This window comes from Panulirus ornatus, chromosome 62 (assembly GCF_036320965.1).
Source record: "Panulirus ornatus isolate Po-2019 chromosome 62, ASM3632096v1, whole genome shotgun sequence".
Lineage (NCBI taxonomy): Eukaryota > Metazoa > Arthropoda > Malacostraca > Decapoda > Palinuridae > Panulirus > Panulirus ornatus.
This window is the reverse complement of record NC_092285.1, coordinates 1,999,623-2,026,127: the sequence shown is the minus strand read 5'-3', so window position 1 is coordinate 2,026,127 and position 26,505 is coordinate 1,999,623. Positions and strand designations below refer to the sequence as shown.

The 26,505-nt window shown below is 44.1% G+C and overlaps 1 protein-coding gene across 8 annotated transcripts in view; it reads left to right on the top strand.

The window, feature by feature from the left end:
- CadN (neural cadherin) overlaps positions 1–26,505 on the top strand; it is a 722,349-nt gene that overhangs the window by 422,683 nt on the left and 273,161 nt on the right. For all 8 annotated transcript variants that reach the window (XM_071656109.1, XM_071656108.1, XM_071656106.1 and 5 more), the window contains exons 14-15: positions 4,092–4,150; positions 6,064–6,194. In XM_071656109.1, the coding sequence (XP_071512210.1) occupies positions 4,092–4,150; positions 6,064–6,194 (190 nt within the window). The remainder of the gene's footprint in view (positions 1–4,091; positions 4,151–6,063; positions 6,195–26,505) is intronic.

Here is a 26,505-nt window from a genome sequence, read left to right as displayed (position 1 = left end):
GATTGACCAAGAGGATATATGTGTCGGAGGTGGAGGGAACGAGGAGAAGAGGGAGACCAAATTGGAGGTGGAAAGATGGAGTGAAAAAGATTTTGTGTGATCGGGGCCTGAACATGCAGGAGGGTGAAAGGAGGGCAAGGAATAGAGTGAATTGGAGCGATGTGGTATACAGGGGTTGACGTGCTGTCAGTGGATTGAATCAAGGCATGTGAAGCGTCTGGGGTAAACCATGGAAAGCTGTGTAGGTATGTATATTTGCGTGTGTGGACGTATGTATATACATGCGTATGGGGGTGGGTTGGGCCATTTCTTTCGTCTGTTTCCTTGCGCTACCTCGCAAACGCGGGAGACAGCGACAAAGCAAAAAAAAAAATATATATATATATATATATATATATATATATATATATATATATATGTATATATGTATATATGTAACCAAGATGTGAAAAAAGGAGAGATAGGTAGTATGTTTGAGGAAAGGAACCTGGATGTTTTGGCTCTGAGTGAAACGAAGCTCAAGGGTAAAGGGGAAGCGTGGTTTGGGAATGTCTTGGGAGTAAAGTCAGGGGTTAGTGAGAGGACAAGAGCAAGGGAAGGAGTAGCAGTACTCCTGAAACAGGAGTTGTGGGAGTATGTAATAGAATGTAAGAAAGTAAATTCTCGATTAATATGGGTAAAACTGAAAGTTGATGGAGAGAGATGGGTGATTATTGGTGCATATGCACCTGGGCATGAGAAGAAAGATCATGAGAGGCAAGTGTTTTGGGAGCAGCTGAATGAGTGTGTTAGTGGTTTTGATGCACGAGACCGGGTTATAGTGATGGGTGATTTGAATGCAAAGGTGAGTAATGTGGCAGTTGAGGGAATAATTGGTATACATGGGGTGTTCAGTGTTGTAAATGGAAATGGTGAAGAGCTTGTAGATTTATGTGCTGAAAAAGGACTGGTGATTGGGAATACCTGGTTTAAAAAGCGAGATATACATAAGTATACGTATGTAAGTAGGAGAGATGGCCAGAGAGCGTTATTGGATTACGTGTTAATTGACAGGCGCGCGAAAGAGAGACTTTTGGATGTTAATGTGCTGAGAGGTGCAACTGGAGGGATGTCTGATCATTATCTTGTGGAGGCTAAGGTGAAGATTTGTATGGGTTTTCAGAAAAGAAGAGTGAATGTTGGGGTGAAGAGGGTGGTGAGAGTAAGTGAGCTTGGGAAGGAGACTTGTGTGAGGAAGTCCCAGGAGAGACTGAGTACAGAATGGAAAAAGGTGAGAACAATGGAAGTAAGGGGAGTGGGGGAGGAATGGGATGTATTTAGGGAATCAGTGATGGATTGCGCAAAAGATGCTTGTAGCATGAGAAGAGTGGGAGGTGGGCAGATTAGAAAGGGTAGTGAGTGGTGGAATGAAGAAATAAGATTATTAGTGAAAGAGAAGAGAGAGGCATTTGGACGATTTTTTGCAGGGAAAAAATGCAATTGAGTGGGAGATGTATAAAAGAAAGAGACAGGAGGTCAAGCGAAAGGTGCAAGAGGTGAAAAAGAGGGCAAATGAGAGTTGGGGTGAGAGAGTATCATTAAATTTTAGAGAGAATAAAAAGATGTTCTGGAAGGAGGTAAATAAAGTGCGTAAGACAAGGGAGCAAATGGGAACTTCAGTGAAGGGCGCAAATGGGGAGGTGATAACAAGTAGTGGTGATGTGAGAAGGAGATGGAGTGAGTATTTTGAAGGTTTGTTGAATGTGTTTGATGATAGAGTGGCAGATATAGGGTGTTTTGGTCGAGGTGGTGTGCAAAGTGAGAGGGTTAGGGAAAATGATTTGGTAAACAGAGAAGAGGTAGTAAAAGCTTTGCGGAAGATGAAAGCCGGCAAGGCAGCAGGTTTGGATGGTATTGCAGTGGAATTTATTAAAAAAGGGGGTGACTGTATTGTTGACTGGTTGGTAAGGTTATTTAATGTATGTATGACTCATGGTGAGGTGCCTGAGGATTGGCGGAATGCGTGCATAGTGCCATTGTACAAAGGCAAAGGGGATAAGAGTGAGTGCTCAAATTACAGAGGTATAAGTTTGTTGAGTATTCCTGGTAAATTATATGGGAGGGTATTGATTGAGAGGGTGAAGGCATGTACAGAGCATCAGATTGGGGAAGAGCAGTGTGGTTTCAGAAGTGGTAGAGGATGTGTGGATCAGGTGTTTGCTTTGAAGAATGTATGTGAGAAATACTTAGAAAAGCAAATGGATTTGTATGTAGCATTTATGGATCTGGAGAAGGCATATGATAGAGTTGATAGAGATGCTCTGTGGAAGGTATTAAGAATATATGGTGTGGGAGGCAAGTTGTTAGAAGCAGAGAAAAGTTTTTATCGAGGATGTAAGGCATGTGTACGTGTAGGAAGAGAGGAAAGTGATTGGTTCTCAGTGAATGTAGGTTTGCGGCAGGGGTGTGTGATGTCTCCATGGTTGTTTAATTTGTTTATGGATGGGGTTGTTAGGGAGGTGAATGCAAGAGTTTTGGAAAGAGGGGCAAGTATGAAGTCTGTTGGGGATGAGAGAGCTTGGGAAGTGAGTCAGTTGTTGTTCGCTGATGATACAGCGCTGGTGGCTGATTCATGTGAGAAACTGCAGAAGCTGGTGACTGAGTTTGGTAAAGTGTGTGAAAGAAGAAAGTTAAGAGTAAATGTGAATAAGAGCAAGGTTATTAGGTACAGTAGGGTTGAGGGTCAAGTCAATTGGGAGGTAAGTTTGAATGGAGAAAAACTGGAGGAAGTAAAGTGTTTTAGATATCTGGGAGTGGATCTGGCAGCGGATGGAACCATGGAAGCGGAAGTGGATCATAGGGTGGGGGAGGGGGCGAAAATTCTGGGAGCCTTGAAGAATGTGTGGAAGTCGAGAACATTATCTCGGAAAGCAAAAATGGGTATGTTTGAAGGAATAGTGGTTCCAACAATGTTGTATGGTTGCGAGGCGTGGGCTATGGATAGAGTTGTGCGCAGGAGGATGGATGTGCTGGAAATGAGATGTTTGAGGACAATGTGTGGTGTGAGGTGGTTTGATCGAGTAAGTAACGTAAGGGTAAGAGAGATGTGTGGAAATAAAAAGAGCGTGGTTGAGAGAGCAGAAGAGGGTGTTTTGAAATGGTTTGGGCACATGGAGAGAATGAGTGAGGAAAGATTGACCAAGAGGATATATGTGTCGGAGGTGGAGGGAACGAGGAGAAGAGGGAGACCAAATTGGAGGTGGAAAGATGGAGTGAAAAAGATTTTGTGTGATCGGGGCCTGAACATGCAGGAGGGTGAAAGGAGGGCAAGGAATAGAGTGAATTGGAGCGATGTGGTATACCGGGGTTGACGTGCTGTCTGTGGATTGAATCAGGGCATGTGAAGCGTCTGGGGTAAACCATGGAAAGCTGTGTAGGTATGTATATTTGCGTGTGTGGACGTATGTATATACATGTGTATGGGGGTGGGTTGGGCCATTTTTTTTGTCTGTTTCCTTGCGCTACCTCGCAAACGCGGGAGACAGCGACAAAGAAAAAAAAAAAAATATATATATAAGTGTGCTAAAGAGAACATGATGGAATTTGGAGAAATTAATCTTTCCTCACTCATTCTCTCCATATGTCCAAACCATTTCAACACCTGCTCTCTCTCCACACTTTTTATTCTGCACATCTCTCTTACCCTTTCATTACTTACTTGATCAAACCATCTCACACCACATGCTGTTCTCAAACTTTTCATTTCCAACACATCTACCCTCCTCTGTACATCCCTATCTATATCCCATGCCTTGCGACCATATAACATTGTTGGAACTGCTAGTCCTTCATACGTACCCACTTTTGCTCTCTGGGATAACTATTTTTGTTTGGTAATCTGTTTGGAATACCAATAAGATATTTGACAGATTGTGGTGGTGTTTTTGATATTAGAGAGGTACTACAGTCATTGTCAAGTAGAAGTATGGCTAGGACCTGTAGTACTGCATACTTTTTTTTCTTATAATTTTCAGAGATTATCATTGTAATGAAGTTATTCAACTATGACTTTAAATGTTAAATGATTTAATGTAATTTAACCTTTTTTTCAGGTTCTGTACCGCATTGTAGACAGTCCTCGGAATGAAGGGCGGGATTTCTTTGAGATTAGGTAAGTTTATAAAAATGAGGTACATGAATGTGAATAAATGGTATGATCACCATCCATACATCAGAATGTAGAGAGGTCGATAGTGTGGAGGACAAGGTAACAGATGGGAATAACAGTGATTGGAGGAGACAGGGAAGGGATAACAGGCAAAGAAGAGGTTGAGTACATATTTGCAAGAGTGTTAAATGTATTTAATAGTAGCTCGGCAGAAGTTGTGTGCATGTTTGGGATGGTATGCTGAATAAGAGTCATGGCGGATGATTTAATGAAAAGAGAGGAGGTGATGTAAACCTTGTGGCTGGAGTGGATGGGATTGCAGTTGAATGTTTGACAAGGTATTGATTGGTTAGTAAGGCTTCTCTGCATTTATATGGTGTGAAAAGATGTGCCTAAGGACAAGCAAAATGCAAAGAAGGCAAAAGTGAATGCTTGAATTACAGAGGCATAAGTCTATTGTGTATACCTAATAAGGTGTATTTGAGAGTGGTGATGGTGAAGGTGTTGGTATACTAGAGCACCAGATAGGGGACGAGCAATTGTGTACTTTGAAGAATGTGTCAGAAATATTTTGAGAAAGAGGGGTTTGTGTTTAGCATTTGTGGATTTTGAAAATGCATATTATATGGTTGACAGAAATGCTTTGTGGAGGGCATTAAGAATGTATGGTGTGGGAGGAAAGCAACTCTCTGCATCAGTAAGTTTCAGTGGAAGAGTAAGTCATGTTTACAAGTAGGAGGGGAAGAGGTTGAATGGTTCTGAATGATGGTGAGTCTACATAAAGGGTGACTGATATCACTGTCACTACCTAATCTGTTTATGGACAGGGTAGTGAGGGAGGCAAATGCAGTGGTCTTGTTGAAGAAAGGAAGATTTACAGCATGTGGAACATGGAGGAGTATGAGATGTGAGTCAGTTTGTATTTGGAGAAGACATGGCTCTGGTGGCTGACTGGAAAGAGAAACTCCTGTTGTTGGTATCTGGGTTTGGGAGAGTGTATGAAAGGAGGAGGTTGAGAATTGGTGTACACAAAATTAAGGTAAATGAGGTGCAGCAGAGGGGTTAAGCAGGATTATATGAGAGTGTGGTTGAAGGGAAAGGACTTAGGAGAAGTGGAGTGCTTCATGTACCTAGTTTGGAACCATGGAGGCAAAAGCAAATCATAGGGTGGGGGAGTAAGTTAAGTTCTGGTTGCTCTAAGGAATGTGTGGAAGGACTGGTCATTGTCTGTTAGGGTATCTTTAAAAGATATAGTAGTCTCAGCAGTGTTGTATAAATGTATTTATGGTCTTTAGTGAATGCATTAGAAAACTTTTTATCTCTCTTTATGTATATTTGGCTGGATCAGGTGCATGCTTTCTCAGGAACATCATTTATACCCATCTTTAACCTGTGCCAAGTGTAGGAAGTTAAGACAGACTTCCCAACCATAAGAGTGCTACTTCCTTTTTTTTTTTTTCAACTTTGCTCACTAAGTTGTTTCATCAAGTTAGGCTAATGTGTCCCTTCACCTCAACTCTGTACACAGAATAAGAGAATTGTTTGATATGTTCTGTTACCTGCTTGAAGTGCTTGAGTCAGTCTTGATGTAACATGAGGTTTCCACCTTTTAAGGTAACCCATCTTCTTTAGAGGTTGCCATTGCCTTAGAAATGGGAAATGTCATAATGTTTGTCACCTAACCAAAACAATGAATTGGTAACTGATATTCTTTGTTGGGATTCAGATATAGATATTATTTTCATACCAGTAATATTAGCCAGGATTCTAATTATACACAGTGTAATTTTGTAACATTTTACACATGCTTCCAATGAAAGTCAACAAAAACTAGATTGATGTAGAAAAAGTTAATGTCTTTTGTACAGCCTTTATTTAAATGTTTGTGTTGAAAATATTTTTTTTTCTTTTTTCAGGGAGCGTACAGGTGAAATATTCACTCGTATTGAGTTTGATCGTGAAGAAAAGCAGGCATATGCCCTAGAAGTTGAAGCTCGTGATGGTGCTGCCTCTGCCAGACCGAATGCTAATGGTCGACCTAATACAGGTATAGTGAAGATTACTGAATACAGTAGATTAGAGCAGAGAGAAAGAAAAATGTATTAGTTGGTAACTATGTTTAAAAAGTTCCTCGATTTATGAACAGGAAATGTGGTCTTCACATAAAGAGATTCATGCCAGAGAATGTAGTTTGGTTATGGGATAGTATCATTTGATATTACATTTGTTGTGGCTCTTATGTACCTTATCTACCCCATTAAACTGGCGATGGAGTAATGATATTAGGCATTGATATCACCTCTCCTGTAGTAATAACCCGTAAAAGTTTGATATAGTACTAAAGTGAGTGGTGTATTGCTCATTATTTCTTTCTTTTACATACCAACTATTACAATTTCTTTTCTTCTGTGGCTGGAGTGGATGTTGCCCTTTGCTTTTATTTTAGTTACCGTTAGAGTTGGCAAATATAGAGACCACACAAGTGTAGCACGTCTTTGTGTGCACAAATGTATGTGAGCATACAGTGTGAAAGGTAAAATGTCTACCAGTAAATAGATGTTGGAGTAGTAAGCTTACTATGTATAAATTTTTTTGAAGGGAGATAAGTATTCATGAACCCTTTCTCTGCAGCTGAGGCATATACACCGTGGTAATTTTTTCACTTCACTGAAGTTGGAGATTAAATGTTAATAATTCTTTAATTAACCACATGTATCTTGAGGTGAAATGTACAGCCATTAGTGCCTATAGTGACATATCATGCATTGTTACCAAATACTACAACCAAGATTTTATCCAAGTGATGGCCAGTATAAGTAGAGAGGTCAAGGAAAGCAGTACAAGGTATGCACACTCATATTATGTGATAATTTGTGAAGTTGTAACAGTCCTGCAGGATAGACATCATTGATGAAGCCCCTAGTAATATTTGTTTGTAACAAAAACACTTATTTATTAAGGGGGGGTTGTTAGGGAGGTGAATGCAAGAGTTTTGGAAAGAGGGGCAAGTATGCAGTCTGTTGGGGATGAGAGAGCTTGGGAAGTGAGTCAGTTGTTGTTTGCTGATGATACAGCGCTGGTGGCTGATTCATTTGAGAAACTGCAGAAGCTGGTGACTGAGTTTGGTAAAGTGTGTGAAAGAAGAAAGTTGAGAGTAAATGTGAATAAAAGTAAGGTTATTAGGTACAGTAGGGTTGAGGATCAAGTCAATTGGGAGGTAAGTTTGAATGGAGAAAAACTGGAGGAAGTGAAGTGCTTTAAATATCTGGGAGTGGATTTGGCAGCGGATGGAACCATGGAAGCGGAAGTGAATCATAGGGTGGGGGAGGGGGCGAAAATTCTGGGAGCCTTGAAGAATGTGTGGAAGTCGAGAACATTATCTCGGAAAGCAAAAATGGGTATGTTTGAAGGAATAGTGGTTCCAACAATGTTGTATGGTTGCGAGGCGTGGGCTATGGATAGAGTTGTGCGGAGGAGGGTGGATGTGCTGGAAATGAGATGTTTGGGAACAATATGTGGTGTGAGGTGGTTTGATCGAGTAAGTAATAATAGGGTAAGAGAGATATGTGGTAATAAAAAGAGTGTGGTTGAAAGAGCAGAAGAGGGTGTTTTGAAATGGTTTGGTCACATGGAGAGAATGAGTGAGGAAAGATTGACCAAGAGGATATATGTGTCATAGGTGGATGGAACGAGGAGAAGTGGGAGACCAAATTGGAGGTGGAAAGATGGAGTGAAAAAGATTTTGAGTGATCGGGGCCTGAACATGCAGGAGGGTGAAAGGCATGCGAGGAATAGAGTGAATTGGAATGATGTGGTACACCGGGGTCAACATGCTGTCGATGGATTGAACCAGGGCATGTGAAGCGTCTATGGTAAACCATGGAAAGTTCTGTGGGGCCTGGATGTGGAAAGGGAGCTGTGGTTTCGGTGCATTATTACATGACAGCTAGAGACTGAGTGTGAACGAATGGGGCCTTTGTTGTCTTCCTAGCACTACCTCGCACACATGAGGGGGAGGGGGTTGTTATGTCATGTGTGGCAGAGTGGCAATGGGAATGAATAAAGGTAGACAGTATGAATTATGTACATGTGTATAACGACAAAGCAAAATAAATAATAGATAAATAAATAAACAAAAACACCTCCAAAAATAGCACTTATCTCTCTATATATGCCTGAAGTTACCTTTGGACTACCACATATTCCTAGAACTGGAGCAGTGTAAATTGGAAAGTGCTTAGAAGACACAAACAGAGTTTCAGAGTTTAAGTTGTATATCTAATTATTTAAAAGATTCTGTTCCAAGTGACTATGATAGCAAACTTATGGAGACATTTTCTTCATTATATTTGAGAATATCCCACACACTGTGTGTACATTGAATATAAGGGCTGCTGCAGTGAAACAGTTAACTTTAGTTAGTTTTCTCATTATTTAGTTTGAAAAGGTATTAGAAGCAGTGCAGCAGTCACCCCTGTAGAAGTTATTTCATATACTAGATTAGTAGTTGATATATGGATTTGATCAGGTTGTCCTTTGACAATTGCCTCAACTTCTAAAATGCCTCAAAATGTACTGCGTAGTCCCAGCTGGTTCATGCATGAAGGTACATAATTATTGGTTATTTCAATGTGATCATAGTGGCATCCTTCTGAATCGGATGGAGTTGTCACCAATGTATGGTTTTCTTTATACAGTTGGATGTCATTCATTGAGCAATGTTGTGGGAAATTGTCTCAGCTGAGATGAGTCAGTTTTTGAGATTTGACCATAGCTTTTTTTTCAATCTTCTCCAAAGAGTAGCTAATATGGAGATGATATGTCTGGGTGTCTATATGCTCATCGTTTTAGAAATCTCGGATTATATATGTAAAGGATAACTTACCCGGTGTGAATTATCCTGTTGGGCTGGTAGGAAATATGTTAAAAAATATTTATGTGTATGGTCTCTTGATATATTGGTAACATAAATGAAATGAGAAATAGTGCACCTGTCTCAGGTCAAGTGTAGCAGACAAGGCAGAATTCCATCCAAGTATTGACAATGAAAGTAGCAATAGAATGGCAAAAGAGAGTGTATAGAAAGATGGGATTGAAGAGTTGGGAGGTGTAAATAAGAGTAGGGCTGTTGATAAGGCCAGTAACTGTAGACTTGATTTTCTTTTCTTCCTTACCTTTTAACCATTTTTCTTGTTAGCAAATGAGGCACTTTTCTTGGTGCTACCTTGATTTTATGAGGGAGTGTTTTTAACCCTACCTCTTGTGTGAAGAGATATCAGGAGTAATTGAGTGCAGAATGACAAAAAGTAAGATAAATTGAAGTAAAGGGAGTAGACAAGGAATGGGAGGAATAAGGAAGAACTGCATACACATATGAGAGAAGGGTATGGTATGTAGATGTTGTGAAGTAGGCATGCAGAAAAAGGTAATGAATGGTGGGGTGAGGTAGTCAAGCATCTGTATCCTGCTACTTTTATGCATTGGCCTTAAACATGCATTCTGCCAATCCTCAGGCACTTCTCCACAAACCTTATGTACATTGAAAATCCTGACTAACCATTCAACAACTTGGTCACCCCCTTCTTTAGAGATTCGACTGCAGTCCATTCACTCCAGCTGTTTGGCCACATTTCACCTTATGTAAGGCTTTCACCACCTCTTCTTTCTTCATCAAACCACTCTCATTGATAATCTCACTTTGTATACTACCCCACCAGAAACACTCTGCATCCACCAACCTATCATCAAATACATTTCAAAATACTCAGTCCATGTTCTCCTCACTTCACTGCCTGTTACCACTTCTCTCTCTCTCTCTCCTCCTCTTCGCTGAAGTTCCCATTTGTTTTCTTATTTTTTTGCACACTATTAACCTCCTTCCAAAACATCTTATTTTCTTTGTGTTTACTGATACTTGATCACCCCAATTCTCATTTTCACATCTTCCGTGTAAGTATCACCTGTATACCATTCTTTTGTCTTTCACTAGCAAGTTTACTTCATCATCCCTTCACTTGCTATCCTTTCTATAATATACATTTATAGAGGATGTTTGGATCAGGTGTTTGCTTTGAAGAATGTATGTGAGAAATGCTTAGAAAAACATATGGATTTATATATAGCATTTATGGATGTGGAAAAGGCATATGATAGGGTGGATAGAGATGCTTTGTGGAAGGTTTTGAGAGTAAATGGCATGGAAGGTATGTTGCGAGAAGCAGTGAAGAGTTTTTACCAAGGATGTAAGGCATGTGTATGAGTAGGAACACAGGAAAGTGATTGGTTCCCAGTGAATATCAGTTTGCGGCAGGGGTGTGTGATGTCCCCATGGTTGTTTAATTTTTTTATGGATGGGTTGGTTAGGGAGGTAAATGCAAGAGTTTTGGAGAGAGGGGCAAGTATGCAGTCTGTTGTGGATGAGAGGGCTTGGGAAGTGAGTCAGTTGTTCATTAATGATACAGCGTTGGTGGCTGATTTGGGCGAGAAACTGTAGAAGAGGGTGACAGAGTTTGGTAAAGTGTTTGAAAGAAGAAATTTGAGAGTAAATGTGAATAAGAGCAAGGTTATTAGGTTCATTAGGTTTAAGGGACAAGTTAATTGGGAGGTAAGTTTGAATTGAGAAAAATGGAGGAAGTGAAGTGTTTTAGATATTTAGGAGTGGACTTAGCAGCGGATGGAACCATGGAAGCAGAAGTGAATCACAGGATGAGGGAGGGAGTGAAAGTTCTGGGAGCATTGAAGAATGTGCGGAAGGTGAGAATGTTATCTCGGAGAGCAAAAATGGGTATGTTTGAAGGAATAGTGGTTCCACCAATGTTATATGGTTGCGAGGCATGGGCTATAGATAGGGTTGTGCAGAGGAGGGTGGATGTGTTGGAAATAAAATGTTTGAGGACAATATGTGGTGTGAGGTGGTTTGATTGAGTAAGTAATGAAAGGGTAAGAGAGATGTGTAGTAATAAGAAGAGTGTGGTTGAGAGAGCAGAAGAGGGTGTATTGAAATTGTTTGGACGCATGGAGAGAATGAGTTAGGAAAGATTGACAAAAAGGATATATGTGTCAGAGGTGGAAGGAAGGAGAAACGGTAGACCAAATTTGAGGTGGAAGGGTGGAGTGAAAAAGATTTTGAGTGATCGGGGCCTGAACATACAGAAGGGTGAAAGGCATGCGAGGAATAGAGTGAATTGGAACGATTTGGTATACTGGGGTTGACGTGCTGTCAGTGGATTGAACCAGGGCATGTGGAGCGTCTTGGGTAAACCATGGAGAGGTCTGTTGGGACTGGATGTAGAAAGGGAGCTGCGGTTTCGATGCACTACACATGACAGCTGGAGACTGAGTGTGAATGAATGTGGACTTTTTTGTCTGTTCTTGGCACTGCCTTGCTGGATGGGGGGATGCTATTTTGTGTGCGGCGGGGTGGTGATGGGAATGGATGAAGGCAGCAAGTATAGATATGTACAGGTGTATATATATATGTATGTCTGTGTATGTATATGTATGTATACTTTGAAAAGTATATGTATGTATATTTGCGTGTATGGGCGTTTGCGTGTATATGTGGGTGGGTTGGGCCATTCCTTGTCTGTTTCCTTGCGCTACCTCGCTAACGCGGGAGACGGCGGTTAAGTGTAATAAAGAATATATATATATATATATATATATATATATATATATATATATATATATATATATATATATATATATATTATACATAATGATATACATAATTGCTTTTTCCCTCATCAGCAAGGTAGCACCAGGAAACAGATGAAGAATAGCCCATCCACTCATATATACACAAACACCCACATACATACATATACATATCATATTTTATATTTTATACATATTTTATTTATTTATACATATTTTATATTTTATTATACTTTGTCGCTGTCTCCCGCGTTTGCGAGGTAGCGCAAGGAAACAGACGAAAGAAATGGCCCAACCCCCCCATACACATGTATATACATACGTCCACACACGCAAATATACATACCTACACAGCTTTCCATGGCTTACCCCAGACGCTTCACATGCCTTGATTCAATCCATTGACAGCACGTCAACCCCGGTATACCACATCGCTCCAATTCGCTCTATTCCTTGCCCTCCTTTCACCCTCCTGCATGTTCAGGCCCCGATCACACAAAATCTTTTTCACTCCATCTTTCCACCTCCAATTTGGTCTCCCTCTTCTCCTTGTTCCCTCCACCTCCGACACATATATCCTCTTGGTCAATCTTTCCTCACTCATCCTCTCCATGTGCCCAAACCACTTCAAAACACCCTCTTCTGCTCTCTCAACCACGCTCTTTTTATTTCCACACATCTCTCTTACCCTTACGTTACTCACTCGATCAAACCACCTCACACCACACATTGTCCTCAAACATCTCATTTCCAGCACATCCATCCTCCTGCGCACAACTCTATCCATAGCCCACGCCTCGCAACCATACAACATTGTTGGAACCACTATTCCTTCATACATACCCATTTTTGCTTTCCGAGATAATGTTCTCGACTTCCACACATTCTTCAAGGCCCCCAGAATTTTCGCCCCCTCCCCCACCCTATGATCCACTTCCGCTTCCATGGTTCCATCCGCTGCCAGATCGACTCCCAGATATCTAAAACACTTCACTTCCTCCAGTTTTTCTCCATTCAAACTCACCTCCCAATTGACTTGACCCTCAACCGTACTGTACCTAATAACCTTGCTCTTATTCACATTTACTCTTAACTTTCTTCTTCCACACACTTTACCAAACTCAGTCACCAGCTTCTGCAGTTTCTCACATGAATCAGCCACCAGCGCTGTATCATCAGCGAACAACAACTGACTCACTTCCCAAGCTCTCTCATCCCCAACAGACTTCATACTTGCCCCTCTTTCCAAAACTCTTGCATTTACCTCCCTAACAACCCCATCCATAAACAAATTAAACAACCATGGAGACATCACACACCCCTGCCGCAAACCTACATTCACTGAGAACCAATCACTTTCCTCTCTTCCTACACGTACACATGCCTTACATCCTCGATAAAAACTTTTCACTGCTTCTAACAACTTTCCTCCCACACCATATATTCTTAATACCTTCCACAGAGCATCTCTATCAACTCTATCATATGCCTTCTCCAGATCCATAAATGCTACATACAAATCCATACATACATACATACACATATGCGACATTACATACATACACATGTACATATTCATACATGCTTGCCTTCATCCATTCTTGTTGCCAACCCACCCCACAGGAAAGCAGCATAGTTATCCCCTGCTTGAGTGAGGTTGCACCAGGAATACAGACAAAAAGGCCACATTCGTTCACCCTCGGTCTCTAGCTGTCATGTGAAATGCACCGAAACCACAGCTCCCTTTCTACATCCATGTCCCACAGACTTTTCCATGGTTTACCCCAGACATTTCACATGCCCTGGTTCAGTCCAATGACAGCACGTCAACCCTGGTATACCATATCGTTTCTCCTGTATGTTCAGGCCCCGATCACTCAAAATCTTTTTCACTCCATCCTTCCACCTCCAATTTGGTCTCCCACTTCTTCTTCCCTCCACCTCTGACACATATATCCTCTTTGTCAATCTTTCCTCACTCATTCTCTCCATATGTCCAAACCATTTCAACACACCCTCTTCTGCTCTCTCAACCGCACTCTTTTTATTACCTCACATCTCTCTTACCTCTTTCATTACTTACTCGATCAAACCACCTTACACCACATATTGTCCTCAAACATTTCATTTCCAAAATGTCCACCTTCCTCCATACAGCCTTATCTATAGCCCATGCCTCGCAACCTTATAAGATAGTTGGAAGTACTATTCCTTCAGACATACCCATTTTTGCTCTCAGATAAAGTTCTCTCCTACCATACATTCCTCGTCGCTCCCAGAACCTTTGCCCCGTCCTTCACCCTGTGACCCACTTACATGGTTCCATTTGTTGCTAAGTCAACTCCCAGATATCTGAAACACTTCACTTCCTCCAATTTTTCTCCATTCACTTACATCCCAGTTAACTTGTCCCTTAACCCTACTGTACCTAATAACCTTGCTCTTATTCACATTTACTCTTAACTTTCTTCTTCCACACACTTTACCAAACTCAGTCACCAGCTTCTGCAGTTTCTCACATGAATCAGCCACCAGCGCTGTATCATCAGCGAACAACAACTGACTCACTTCCCAAGCTCTCTCATCCCCAACAGACTTCATACTTGCCCCTCTTTCCAAAACTCTTGCATTCACCTCCCTAACAACCCCATCCATAAACAAATTAAACAACCATGGAGACATCACACACCCCTGCCGCAAACCTACATTCACTGAGAACCAATCACTTTCCTCTCTTCCTACACGTACACATGCCTTACATCCTCGATAAAAACTTTTCACTGCTTCTAACAACTTGCCTCCCACACCATATATTCTTAATACCTTCCACAGAGCATCTCTATCAACTCTATCATATGCCTTCTCCAGATCCATAAATGCTACATACAAATCCATTTGCTTTTCTAAGTATTTCTCACATACATTCTTCAAAGCAAACACCTGATCCACACATCCTCTATTACTTCTGAAACCACACTGCTCTTCCCCAATCTCTCAATCAGTTCCATGCTCCCCAGCCAGACACCCTCATTGGTTAGGGAGTTACTCCCCAGCCAGACACCCCGAGTGGTGAGGGGGCTACTCCCCAGCCAGACACCCCCAGTGGTGAGGGAGCTACTTCCCAGACAGCTAACTTACCACTCAATGAGATGACTACATGTACGAGACCAAGTTAAGAAAAGGCATTGTTAAAAAGGCCTTGCACATTAACCTCGTTCGTGTGGCAGGGGCAGTAAATCGTTAAAGGAGTGATAGCATGTGTGTCTGAAAATCCTACCTCATTAACGCTGGTTGATTGCCTGGACGGGTGAGTTAATTAAGGTAACGTTTTCCTGCCTCGTGAGAACCTCACACGTCACTCACTATATAGGGTAGGTTGTTTGCTATGCTACAGCACAGCGGTACAGCCTGGGGTACAGACGGCCTCCTGCTGGATGTACAGTGAGGAGGCAACCCCCTTCAGTAAACAGGGGGGGGGGACAGCTGGCTCCAGTAAACAAGAAGGATAGCTTTCTCTAGTAAACAAAGGTGACAGCTTCCTACAGTAAACAAGGACAGCTTCCTAAGTAAACAAGGACAGCTCCTTAGTAAACAAGAACAGCTTCCTCCAGTAAACAAGGTAGACAGCTGCCTACAGCGAACAAGGAGAGCTTCCTACAGTAAAAAAGGAGCAGGACAATTTCTTACAGTAAACAAGAAGGACAACTGCCTACAGTAAACAACGACAGCTTCCTTCATTGAACAGGTACAGCTTCCTGCAGTAAACAAGTAGGGCAGCTCCCTATAGTAAACCAGTAGGACAGCCTACTGTAAACAAGGACAGTTACCTGCAGTAAACAAGTAAAGAGTAAACAGCTACGTACAGTAAGCAAGAACAGCTTCCTACAGTAAACAAGGACAGCTGCCTACAGTAAACAAGGACAGAATCATATAGTAAACAAGGACAACTTCTTACAGTAAACAAGGACAGCTTTCATCCGTAAACAAGGAGGGGGGCTGCTGATTCATCCCGTAAACAAGGGTAGTTTCCTACAGTAAACAAAGGGGGGGAAGAGGGGGTTGAAGACCATAAATCCTAGTGTCTTTCATATTTGTGAATTTACATGTTTTCTGCGTGCGTGTGTGTGTGTGCGTGCGTGTGTGTGTGCGTGTGTGTGTGCGTGTGTGTGTGTGTGTGTGTGAGGGAGGGGAAAGCGTTGCATTTTATCTTGGCACAAGTCCTGATGGTATCATAAAATTGGCAGACGGAAGAGCTTCGTTATTTTGGCCGAGGAAAAGAAGGAGTTTGTGTTGCCTGGCCTGCCTGGTGCGTGGTTGGCTTGGTGAAGTAAACGACCGTTGGTTTGTTTACCTTGTGCCTGCCCACCAATCAGCTGATCTGGTTAGAGCGTAGGGGGAGGGGGGCATTGTTAAGTCATTATGTGGTGGTTCGACGTTGTCTTCAGTAGCTGGTTGTGGTATTATTGTTATTATTATTATTATTATTATTATTGTTGTTGTTGTTATTATTATTATTATTATTATTATTATTTTTTTTTTTTTTTTTTTTTTTCCAAAAGAAGGAACAGAGAATTGGGCCAGGTGAGGATATTCCCTCAAGGCCCAGTCCTCTGTTCTTAACGCTACCTCGCTAATGCGGGAAATGGCGAATAGTTTGAAAGAAAAAGAAATATATATATATATTCACCCTGGGGATAGGAGAGAAAGAATACTTCCCACGTATTCCCTGCGTGTCGTAGAAGGCGACTAAAAGGGAAGGGAGCGGGGGGGCTGGAAATCCTCCCCTCTCATTTTTTTTTTTTTTTAATTTTCCAAAAGAAGGAACAGAGTAGGGGGCCAGGTGAGGGTATTCCCTCAAGGCCCAGTCCTCTGTTCTTAACGCTACCTCGCTAATGCGGGAAATGGCGAATAGTATGAAAGAAAAGAAAGAAAGATTATTATTATTATTATTATTGTTGTTGTTGTTGTTCTTGTTGTTGTTATTATTATTATTATTGTTGTTGTTGTTGTTGTTGAAGTTCATGAAGGAGTGATTGAGGTGGAAGGCGAAAACGGAGTGAAGTTGTAAGTAGGTGAAGGTTTAATAACCTTTTTTTACCGTCGATAAATAGATAAAGACGAGGAAGTAGAGGAAATGTAGATGAATGATTTGCGACGTGCTCGTAGGAGAATGTGGTATTGGCTTGTTGCAAGGTTGTACGACGAGGTTGTGAGCGACCGGACTTAAATAAAGGCTTTTACAATCAGTGTTTCACAACTTCATATGAAAGGCTGGGCCAGACTGAACCCAGCGATGGTCTGCGACGCGCACACACGTCTCTTCTGTACCGGAAAATGACGGGGGGGCGGGGCCCCCGCTTGTCGTCCGCCAGGGACCACGGAACGGAATAATTGGCCTGTTGGGTCGTATTGATGCTCAGCCCCCCCCCCCCCTCTCCTCCCCCTCCTTTCCCCCCTTCCCCTCTATTTATCTGGTTGGTGTATTCTGGAACAGAATGCAACGAAACGTTACAACATGTTGTGGTGTTCTGGGACGGTTGTGGGGGGGGGGGGGGTTCAGTTTGGAGGGGGAGGGGGGTTGTCCGGATAAGGTTGTGGGGGGAGGGGGGGGGGAATCGTGTACTTCAGATGGTTCATTTACGTGGCGTTCGAACCCCGGTGGGGGGGGGGGGGAGAGGGGTGGGGGGTCGTCACAGATGGACGGAGTGACTAACACCCCCCCCCCCCCCGCCCCCCCATTCGCCGTGACCTCTGCTGACCTCACGGTAGAGGAGCGGGGTCGTGCCACAACACCCCCCCCCCCCCCCCCGTGTGATATACTAACGCCCTCTCTGTGATAAGAGGGAACTATTAATTTTGCTACGTAACGGCCTTCTTGCGCGCGCATAGTGTGACGCATTGTTATGTTCAGCTGTCGTGTGTGTGTGTGTGTGTGTCAGGGGAATGTATTGTGTGTGTGTGTGTGTGTGTGTGTGTGTGTGTGTCAGGGGAATGTATTGTGTGTGTGTGTGTGTGTGTGTGTGTGTGTGTCAGGGGAATGTATTGTGTGTGTGTGTGTGTGTGTGTGTGTGTGTCAGTGGAATGTATTGTGTGTGTGTGTGTGTGTGTGTCAGGGGAATGTATTGTGTGTGTGTGTGTGTGTGTGTGTGTGTGTGTCAGGGGAATGTATTGTGTGTGTGTGTGTGTGTGTGTGTGTGTGTCAGGGGAATGTATTGTGTGTGTGTGTGTGTGTGTGTGTGTGTGTGTGTCAGGGGAATGTATTGTGTGTGTGTGTGTGTGTGTGTGTGTGTGTGTGTGTGTGTCAGGGGAATGTATTGTGTGTGTGTGTGTCAGGGGAATGTATTGTGTGTGTGTGTGTGTGTGTGTGTGTGTGTCAGGGGAATGTATTGTGTGTGTGTGTGTGTGTGTGTGTGTGTGTGTGTCAGGGGAATGTATTGTGTGTGTGTGTGTGTTTGTGTCAGGGGAATGTATTGTGTGTGTGTGTGTGTGTGTGTGTGTGTGTGTGTGTGTGTGTGTCAGGGGAATGTATTGTGTGTGTGTGTGTGTGTGTGTGTGTGTGTGTGTGTGTCAGGGGAATGTATTGTGTGTGTGTGTGTGTGTGTGTGTGTGTGTCAGGGGAATATATTGTGTGTGTGTGTTTGTTTGTCTTTGTCTTATGTGTAAATACCAGAGTGTATATGTTATCAAGGTCAGGTATATTGTATTATTTTCTCTAATATTATATCTGAGACCCAATTTTTTTGGAGAAAATTTAAGGTTTTTAAATATTTTTGAATAATTTTTCTTTTATTTTTGTCAGTTTTAATTTCCCTCATTCTTGTCCATTAATATTATTCATATTTGTTGTCGTTTTCCTCACTCTTCACTTCACTCATGGAACATTTGAAATGTAGGAAAGATGACGATATTTTTCGTGAAATGTAACATTTTCAATTCATTTCTGGATAAACATTTGTAGAAAGTTGTTATTATATTACCGGTTGTTGGGGAGGAGGGGGTTGGGGGGGTGATTAATGTATGAATCTTGGTGGTTGTTGGTAATTATCGTGGAAATGACTGTTGTAGGAGGGTGTTGTAGGTTGTAGGAGGGTGTTGTAGGTTGTAGGAGGGTGTTGTAGGTTGTAGGAGGGTGTTGTAGGTTGTAAAAGAGGGTGTTGTAGGTTCTAGGAGGGTGTTGTAGGTTGTAGGAGGGTGTTGTAGGTTGTAAAGGAGGGTGTTGTAGGTTGTAGGAGGGTGTTGTAGGTTGTAAAGGAGGATGTTGTAGGTTGTAGGAGGGTGTTGTAGATTGTAGGAGGGTGTTGTAGGTTGTAAAGGAGGGTGTTGTAGGTTGTAGGAGGGTGTTGTAGATTGTAGGAGGGTGTTGTAGGTTGTAGGAGGGTGTTGTAGAAGCATGATGTATACAGGGTTGTAGTTGAGGATGGAGAGTATAGGGTGTATGTGAGCGAGGTGCGGTCTTGTGTATATAGTGTTGGGGTGCGTATTGTCTCCCCAGTGTTAGGGGTGACGTATTGTCTCCCCTTCTCCCCATGACTAAGATCTGTGACTCTCCCCTTCTCCCCGGTGCTGACCACCAGCTGCCACAACTCATACATCTTCCTCTTGTGCCACCTGAGACGGCACGGGCCAGCTGAGACCCTAATCAAGGCAGACCCATTAACGAATGTAGGTTTGCGGCAGGGGTGTGTGATGTCTCCATGGTTGTTTAATTTGTTTATGGATGGGGTTGTTAGGGAGGTGAATGCAAGAGTTTTGGAAAGAGGGGCAAGTATGAAGTCTGTTGGGGATGAGAGAGCTTGGGAAGTGAGTCAGTTGTTGTTCGCTGATGATACAGCGCTGGTGGCTGATTCATGTGAGAAACTGCAGAAGCTGGTGACTGAGTTTGGTAAAGTGTGTGGGAAGAAGAAAGTTGAGAGTAAATGTGAATAAGAGCAAGGTTATTAGGTACAGTAGGGTTGAGGGTCAAGTCAATTGGGAGGTGAGTTTGAATGGAGTAAAACTGGAGGAAGTGAAGTGTTTTAGATATCTGGGAGTGGATCTGGCAGCGGATGGAACCATGGAAGCGGAAGTGGATCATAGGGTGGGGGAGGGGGCAAAAATTCTGGGAGCCTTGAAGAATGTGTGGAAGTCGAGAACATTATCTCGGAAAGCAAAAATGGGTATGTTTGAAGGAATAGTGGTTCCAACAATGTTGTATGGTTGCGAGGCGTGGGCTATGGATAGAGTGGTGCGCAGGAGGATGGATGTGCTGGAAATGAGATGTTTGAGGACAATGTGTGGTGTGAGGTGGTTTGATCGAGTAAGTAACGTAAGGGTAAGAGAGATGTGTGGAAATAAAAAGAGCGTGGTTGAGAGAGCAGAAGAGGGTGTTTTGAAATGGTTTGGGCACATGGAGAGAATGAGTGAGGAGAGATTGACCAAGAGGATATATGTGTCGGAGGTGGAGGGAACGAGTAGAAGAGGGAGACCAAATTGGAGGTGGAAAGATGGAGTGAAAAAGATTTTGTGTGATAGGGGCCTGAACATGCAGGAGGGTGAAAGGAGGGCAAGGAATAGAGTGAATTGGAGCGATGTGGTATACCGGGGTTGACGTGCTGACAGTGGATTGAATCAGGGCATGTGAAGCGTCTGGGGTAAACCATGGAAAGCTGTGTAGGTATGTATATTTGCGTGTGTGGACGTATGTATATACATGTGTATGGGGGTGGGTTGGGCCATTTCTTTCGTCTGTTTCCTTGCGCTACCTCGCAAACGCGGGAGACAGCGACAAAGCAAAAAAAAAAAAAAAATATATATATATATATATATATATATATATATATATATATATATATTTTATATATATATATATATATATATATATATATATATATATATATATATATATATATATATTTTTGTCGCTGTCTCCCGCGTTTGCGAGGTAGCGCAAGGAAACAGACGAAAGAAATGGCCCAACCCACCCCCATACACATGTATATACATACGTCCACACACGCAAATATACATACCTACACAGCTTTCCATGGTTTACCCCAGACGCTTCACATGCCCTGATTCAATCCACTGACAGCACGTCGACCCCGGTATACCAACATCGTTCCAATTCACTCTATTCCTTGCACGCCTTTCACCCTCCTGCATGTTCAGGCCCCGATCACTCAAAATCTTTTTCACGTCATCTTTCCACCTCCAATTTGGTCTCCCACTTCTCCTCGTTCCCTCCACCTCTGACACACACACACACACACACACGCACACACCTATATATATATATATATATATAGGATGTGGAGGTGATGTTGTGGGAGATGTGGACACGACGGTTGTTAGATGTTGTATATGCATATTAGGAGGAAGACGACACTGCTTTCTCTCTCTCTCTCTCTCTGACACACACACACACACACACACACACACACACACACACACACACACACACACACAAAGATGAATAGTCGTTTTTATTGCGCTCTTGGAGGTGGGGGAATGGGGGGGGGGGGCCCGCATGCATTTAAAATTTTACTGTCGCATTTTTAATTTTTGTCTGATAATGCCTCGGCGCGTTTTCTTTTGTGTCGTTGGATTGCGTGGCGAGAGAGAGGATTGGATGGGGTCGTTAAGGCTGGCCTGGTCCACACTGTGTGCTGGCTGGCACCAGATTGCATTGATTGGCTTGTTTGAGTCGTTACAGTGGTTACGGTGTGGGGGGGGGGGAGGGAGGGTGGTTGGCTGGTGCCAAGTGGTGATTTTGAACCCCCCTTCCCTCCCCCCTTCCCATCGTTAAGGCCATGAAAAACCTCTTCCGTTGTTAAGGCAGAACCACCCCCCCTCCTCCCCCCCCCTCCCCATCATGAGGCCAGAACTCCCCCTTCCCATCCCCCTCCCATCATTTAAAGCCAGACATCCTCTCCCATCAGAATCCTTCCCATCATTGAGTCACAACCCCTCCCACGTTTTCTTTTCGAGTTTTTTTTTTTTTTTGTGCTGTTGAGCGGGAGGGAGAGGTGGGTGTGAGGTTGCCCACTCCTGCTATGCTGTTTCTCCCACTGGGTTTACCTACGTGTTCGTGGTGACCAGGAGGTCTGCCCGGCTCTCCCATGCAAGCCAGAACCACCAACCCCCCCCCCCCCCTTTCCCCCATTCCCTCCCCCCATACAACAGTAAAAGGGGGGGAGGGGTTTAGCCAGAGCCGGTCTTGACCCCCCCCCCCCCCCCCCACGTCAAGGCACAAGGATTAATGGACGTGTTGGCGTCTGGCCCGGCTGGGTTGACGTGGGGGGGGGGGAGGGGGTGAGGGGGGGGGAAATACTGGTGCAGACGGTAATGGGAGAGGGGGGGGCGGCGCCCCCCCCTCCATTATAATGGTCTTCAGTTCCATGAGAAACCATTAACCATTGTGTTGGAGTTCATTATTCTATGGCCTGATGACGTGGACGATGTATATATATACATCGCAGACCTCACTCCACCTCTATGTAGTATGTAGACACGAGTCGAAGTTGGGTCTTGTACAGGGCGAGGGGAGTAGACAGTAGATGGTAGATGAAGGTAGATTAGCTTAGACTACAGCCCAGCTCTGGGTCTTGCTGGGTGTGTGTTTGTGTGTGTGTGTCCTCCTCATCACAGGGGTTCGAACCCGTGTTCCCCAGGCTGAGGCCAACGTGTTAGGCCTCATCTGCCAAGCTTTGGTCCTCACACCTCACAGCATTTCGTTTTATCCCCTCATGGGTCCTCATATTGCCCCCTCATAGGTCCTCATGTTGCCCCTCACAGCTCATGTTGCCCCTCACAGCTCATGTTGCCCCCTCACAGGTCCTCATGTTGCCCCTCACAGCTCATGTTGCCCCCTCACAGGTCTTCATCTTGCCCCTCGCAGCTCATTTTGCCCCCTCACAGGTCCTCATGTTGCCCCTCACAGCTCAGTTTTGCCCCCTCACAGGTCCTCATGTTGCCCCTTACACCTCATGTTACCCCCTCACAGGTCCTCATGTTGCCCCTCACAGCTCAGTTTTGCCCCCTCAGAGGTCCTCATGTTGCCCCTTACAGCTCATGTTGCCCCCTCACAGGTCCTCATGTTGCCCCCTCACAGCTCATGTTACCCCCTCACATGACCTCATGTTTCCTCCTCACAGCTCCTTGTCTACCCTCTCCTCCCCTCATAACTCCTCATCTTGCCATTTACTGTTCGCATTGCCCCTCATGGCTCCTCATGTCACTCACACAGCTCCTCTCATGTTGCCTCATTCCCAGGTAGCTCGTCTTTAGGGCCAGAGAGCGGGTTCCCTACTGGTGTGTGTTTCTGGTTCATTACACCCAGGATGGTGTATGCAAATGAGTCAGCTTATCTGTTACCCTAACGTTCAACTTGTCTGTTAGATGAAGTGAAGTGCAGCTCGCACAGACGCACGAAGGGTTAGTCTCTGTATTAAGTGAGGTCAAAGGTTAACATATCGTTAGGTTTGGCCTTAAATTGGTGATGCAGTATAGGTCATCAGTTGTTGGTGGAGGTATTATGCATTGAGAGACTAATTGTCATTATTATTATATGTTTATTTATTATACTTTGTCGCTGTCTCCCGCATCAGCGAGGTAGCGCAAGGAAACAGACGAAAAAATGGCCCAACCCACCCACATACACATGTATATACATACACACGTCCACACACGCACATATACATACCTATACATTTCAGCGTATACATATATATACATACACAGACATATATATATATATATATATATATATATATATATATATATATATATATATATGTGTACATAATTCATATTTGCTGCCTTTATTCATTCCCGTCGCCACCCCGCCACATTATATAATAATAATTTTATTATTATTATTATTTAGTTAGGTTTATTGTTAGTGTGGTTTATACAGTCAGGTATATTATAGTTATGTAGTTATAGACATTATAGCAATAAGAAGAGTGTGGTTGAGAGAGCAGGCAGAAGAGGGTGTGTTGAAATAGTTTGGTCACATGGAGAGGATGAGTGAGGAAAGATTGACCAAGAGGATACAGTCCTCCATCAGGTGGGTGGATGTAATGCTGGTCCAATTGTTCAGGGTGTGTGTGTGTGTGTGTGTGTGTGTGTTGTCTCTTTAGTTATCTCCCCTGAGAGCAAAGCTATGTGTGTCCTCTCCCCACTCCCCACGAGACGTGTTCTTCCTCCCCACTCCCCAGACACGAAGCTACGTCATATACAGATTCATAACGTCTGTAGATCATGGCACCTGGGGTGGATGAGGGCTTGTCTCGGGAGCCACACACAGCGGCGGGGTCGCTGGCTCGAGCGATGAGTCCGCCGTTTTCTTTGTGGCGAAGATGGGGAGAGGCGTCTCGTAAATTCCTCCCCATAAATTGGTGTGACTTCATGATGTGTTCTGTCTCCCCAGGAGGGGTTCCCTCCCCGCCCCTCCCCCTCCCCTCCCCCCCTCCCCATACCCGGGTGGGGTGGGTGGGGGGGGAGGGTGTAAGGTGGTGTTAGTGGTGGTTTGTGCATGACTGACAAAGAAAGGCGGCCGGCGTGGTCGTTTGTTTGTTTGTTTGTTTGTCGTTGTTTACGCCAGCACAGCGGCACAAGGCAGGGCAGACGCGTCGGCGACCCGGAACCCGTTTTCTTTTAAGGTCTTGTGGGGTTTTCGATCGGGTCATTTGTCAAGGAGAAAACTGGGGTGTGGGGGTTGTGGGTGAGGGGGGGGGAGTGGTGGGATATGGCTGGGGATTGTGGCTTAACCAGACCAGCTCGTGGGATGTGTGGGATACGATGGGATGTGTGGGATACGATGGGATGTGTGGGATACCAAGCCCAGAATTGTGGCAAGGGTCACCGCTGGGGGGGGGGGGGGTCTTAAAACTAGCATTTCACTCTCTTCGTATATGTTCCTGGCGCTCCCTCGCTAACGCGGGAAACGGCGAAGTGGAGGGAAAAGGAATTTCCGATTGATTGTCCATTTTCTTTTTAACTTTTATTGAAGTTTTAACGTTAAATGTTCAGCCCTGGTACAGTGTGTGTGTGTGTATGTGTGTGTGTGTGTGTATGTGTATGTGTGTGTGTATGTGTGTGTGTGTGTGTGTGTGTGTGTGTGTGTGTGTGTATGTGTGTGTGTGTGTTTGTATGTGTGTGTGTGTGTGTGTGTGTGTGTATGTGTGTGTGTGTTTGTATGTGTGTGTGTGTGTGTGTGTGTGTGGATTAAGATGTCTCGTTATTATTTCGTTTGGTAGCGTTCCCGGCTGCCACGCAAAGTTCCTGGGTTCGAGTCCTGGCTGTTGGAGGGGTATGATGTGATGTATATATGAGATGACGAGGAGACCCCCCCCCCCCCCCCCTGTGTGGTACACCCACCATTGTGGTACAAGACACCAGGGGGACGTGTAGTGTGGTACACCCACCATTGTGGTACAGAACACCAGGGGGACGTGTGGTGTGGTAGGAATGTGGTACACACACCATTGTGGTAGAGGACACCAGGGGGACGTGTGGTGTGGTAGGAGTGTGGTGGTAGGGGAAGGATGTGTGTGTGTGTGTGTGTGTGTGTGTGTGTGTGTGTGTGTGGCTGTTCTCATGCACCAGGGGGGAAGGGGAGGGGACTCGCCAACACTCCCCTGTCTCTCTCTCTCTCTCTCTCTCTCTCTCTCTCTCTCTCTCTCTCTCTCTCTCTCTCTCTCTCTCTCTCTCTCTCGTAACCATGTAAGTTGAGGAAGGCACCAGCCAGCCAGCCAGCCAGCCACAACCTTGGCGTCAATGTCTTGTGGGAGACTTTATGTGTGTGTGGGGTGAGGGGGGGCGGGGGGGGAGCTGGCTGTCTCGCGGTACACACACACACACACACACACACACACTCTCTCTCCACAGCAGGAGAGAGAGAGATGAGTTTCATACACACACACACACACACACACACACACACACTCTCTCTCCACAGCAGGAGAGAGAGAGATGAGTTTCATACACACACACACACACACATATATATTTTTTTTTTTTTTTTTTTTTTTGCTTTGTCGCTGTCTCCCGCGTTTGCGAGTTAGCGCAAGGAAACAGACGAAAGAAATGGCCCAACCCACCCCCATACACATGTATATACATACGTCCACACACGCAAATACACATACCTACACAGCTTTCCATGGTTTACCCCAGACGCTTCACATGCCTTGATTCCATCCACTGACAGCACGTCAACCCCGGTATACCACATCGCTCCAATTCACTCTATTCCCTGCCCTCCTTTCACCCTCCTGCATGTTCAGGCCCCGATCACACAAAATCTTTTTCACTCCATCTTTCCACCTCCAATTTGGTCTCCCTCTTCTCCTCGTTCCCTCCACCTCCGACACATATATCCTCTTGGTCAATCTTTCCTCACTCATTCTCTCCATGTGCCCAAACCATTTCAAAACACCCTCTTCTGCTCTCTCAACCACGCTCTTTTTATTTCCACACATCTCTCTTACCCTTACGTTACTTACTCGATCAAACCACCTCACACCACACATTGTCCTCAAACATCTCATTTCCAGCACATCCATCCTCCTGCGCACAACTCTATTCATAGCCCACGCCTCGCAACCATACAACATTGTTGGAACCACTATTCCTTCAAACATACCCATTTTTGCTTTCCGAGATAATGTTCTCGACTTCCACACATTCTTCAAGGCTCCCAGAATTTTCGCCCCCTCCCC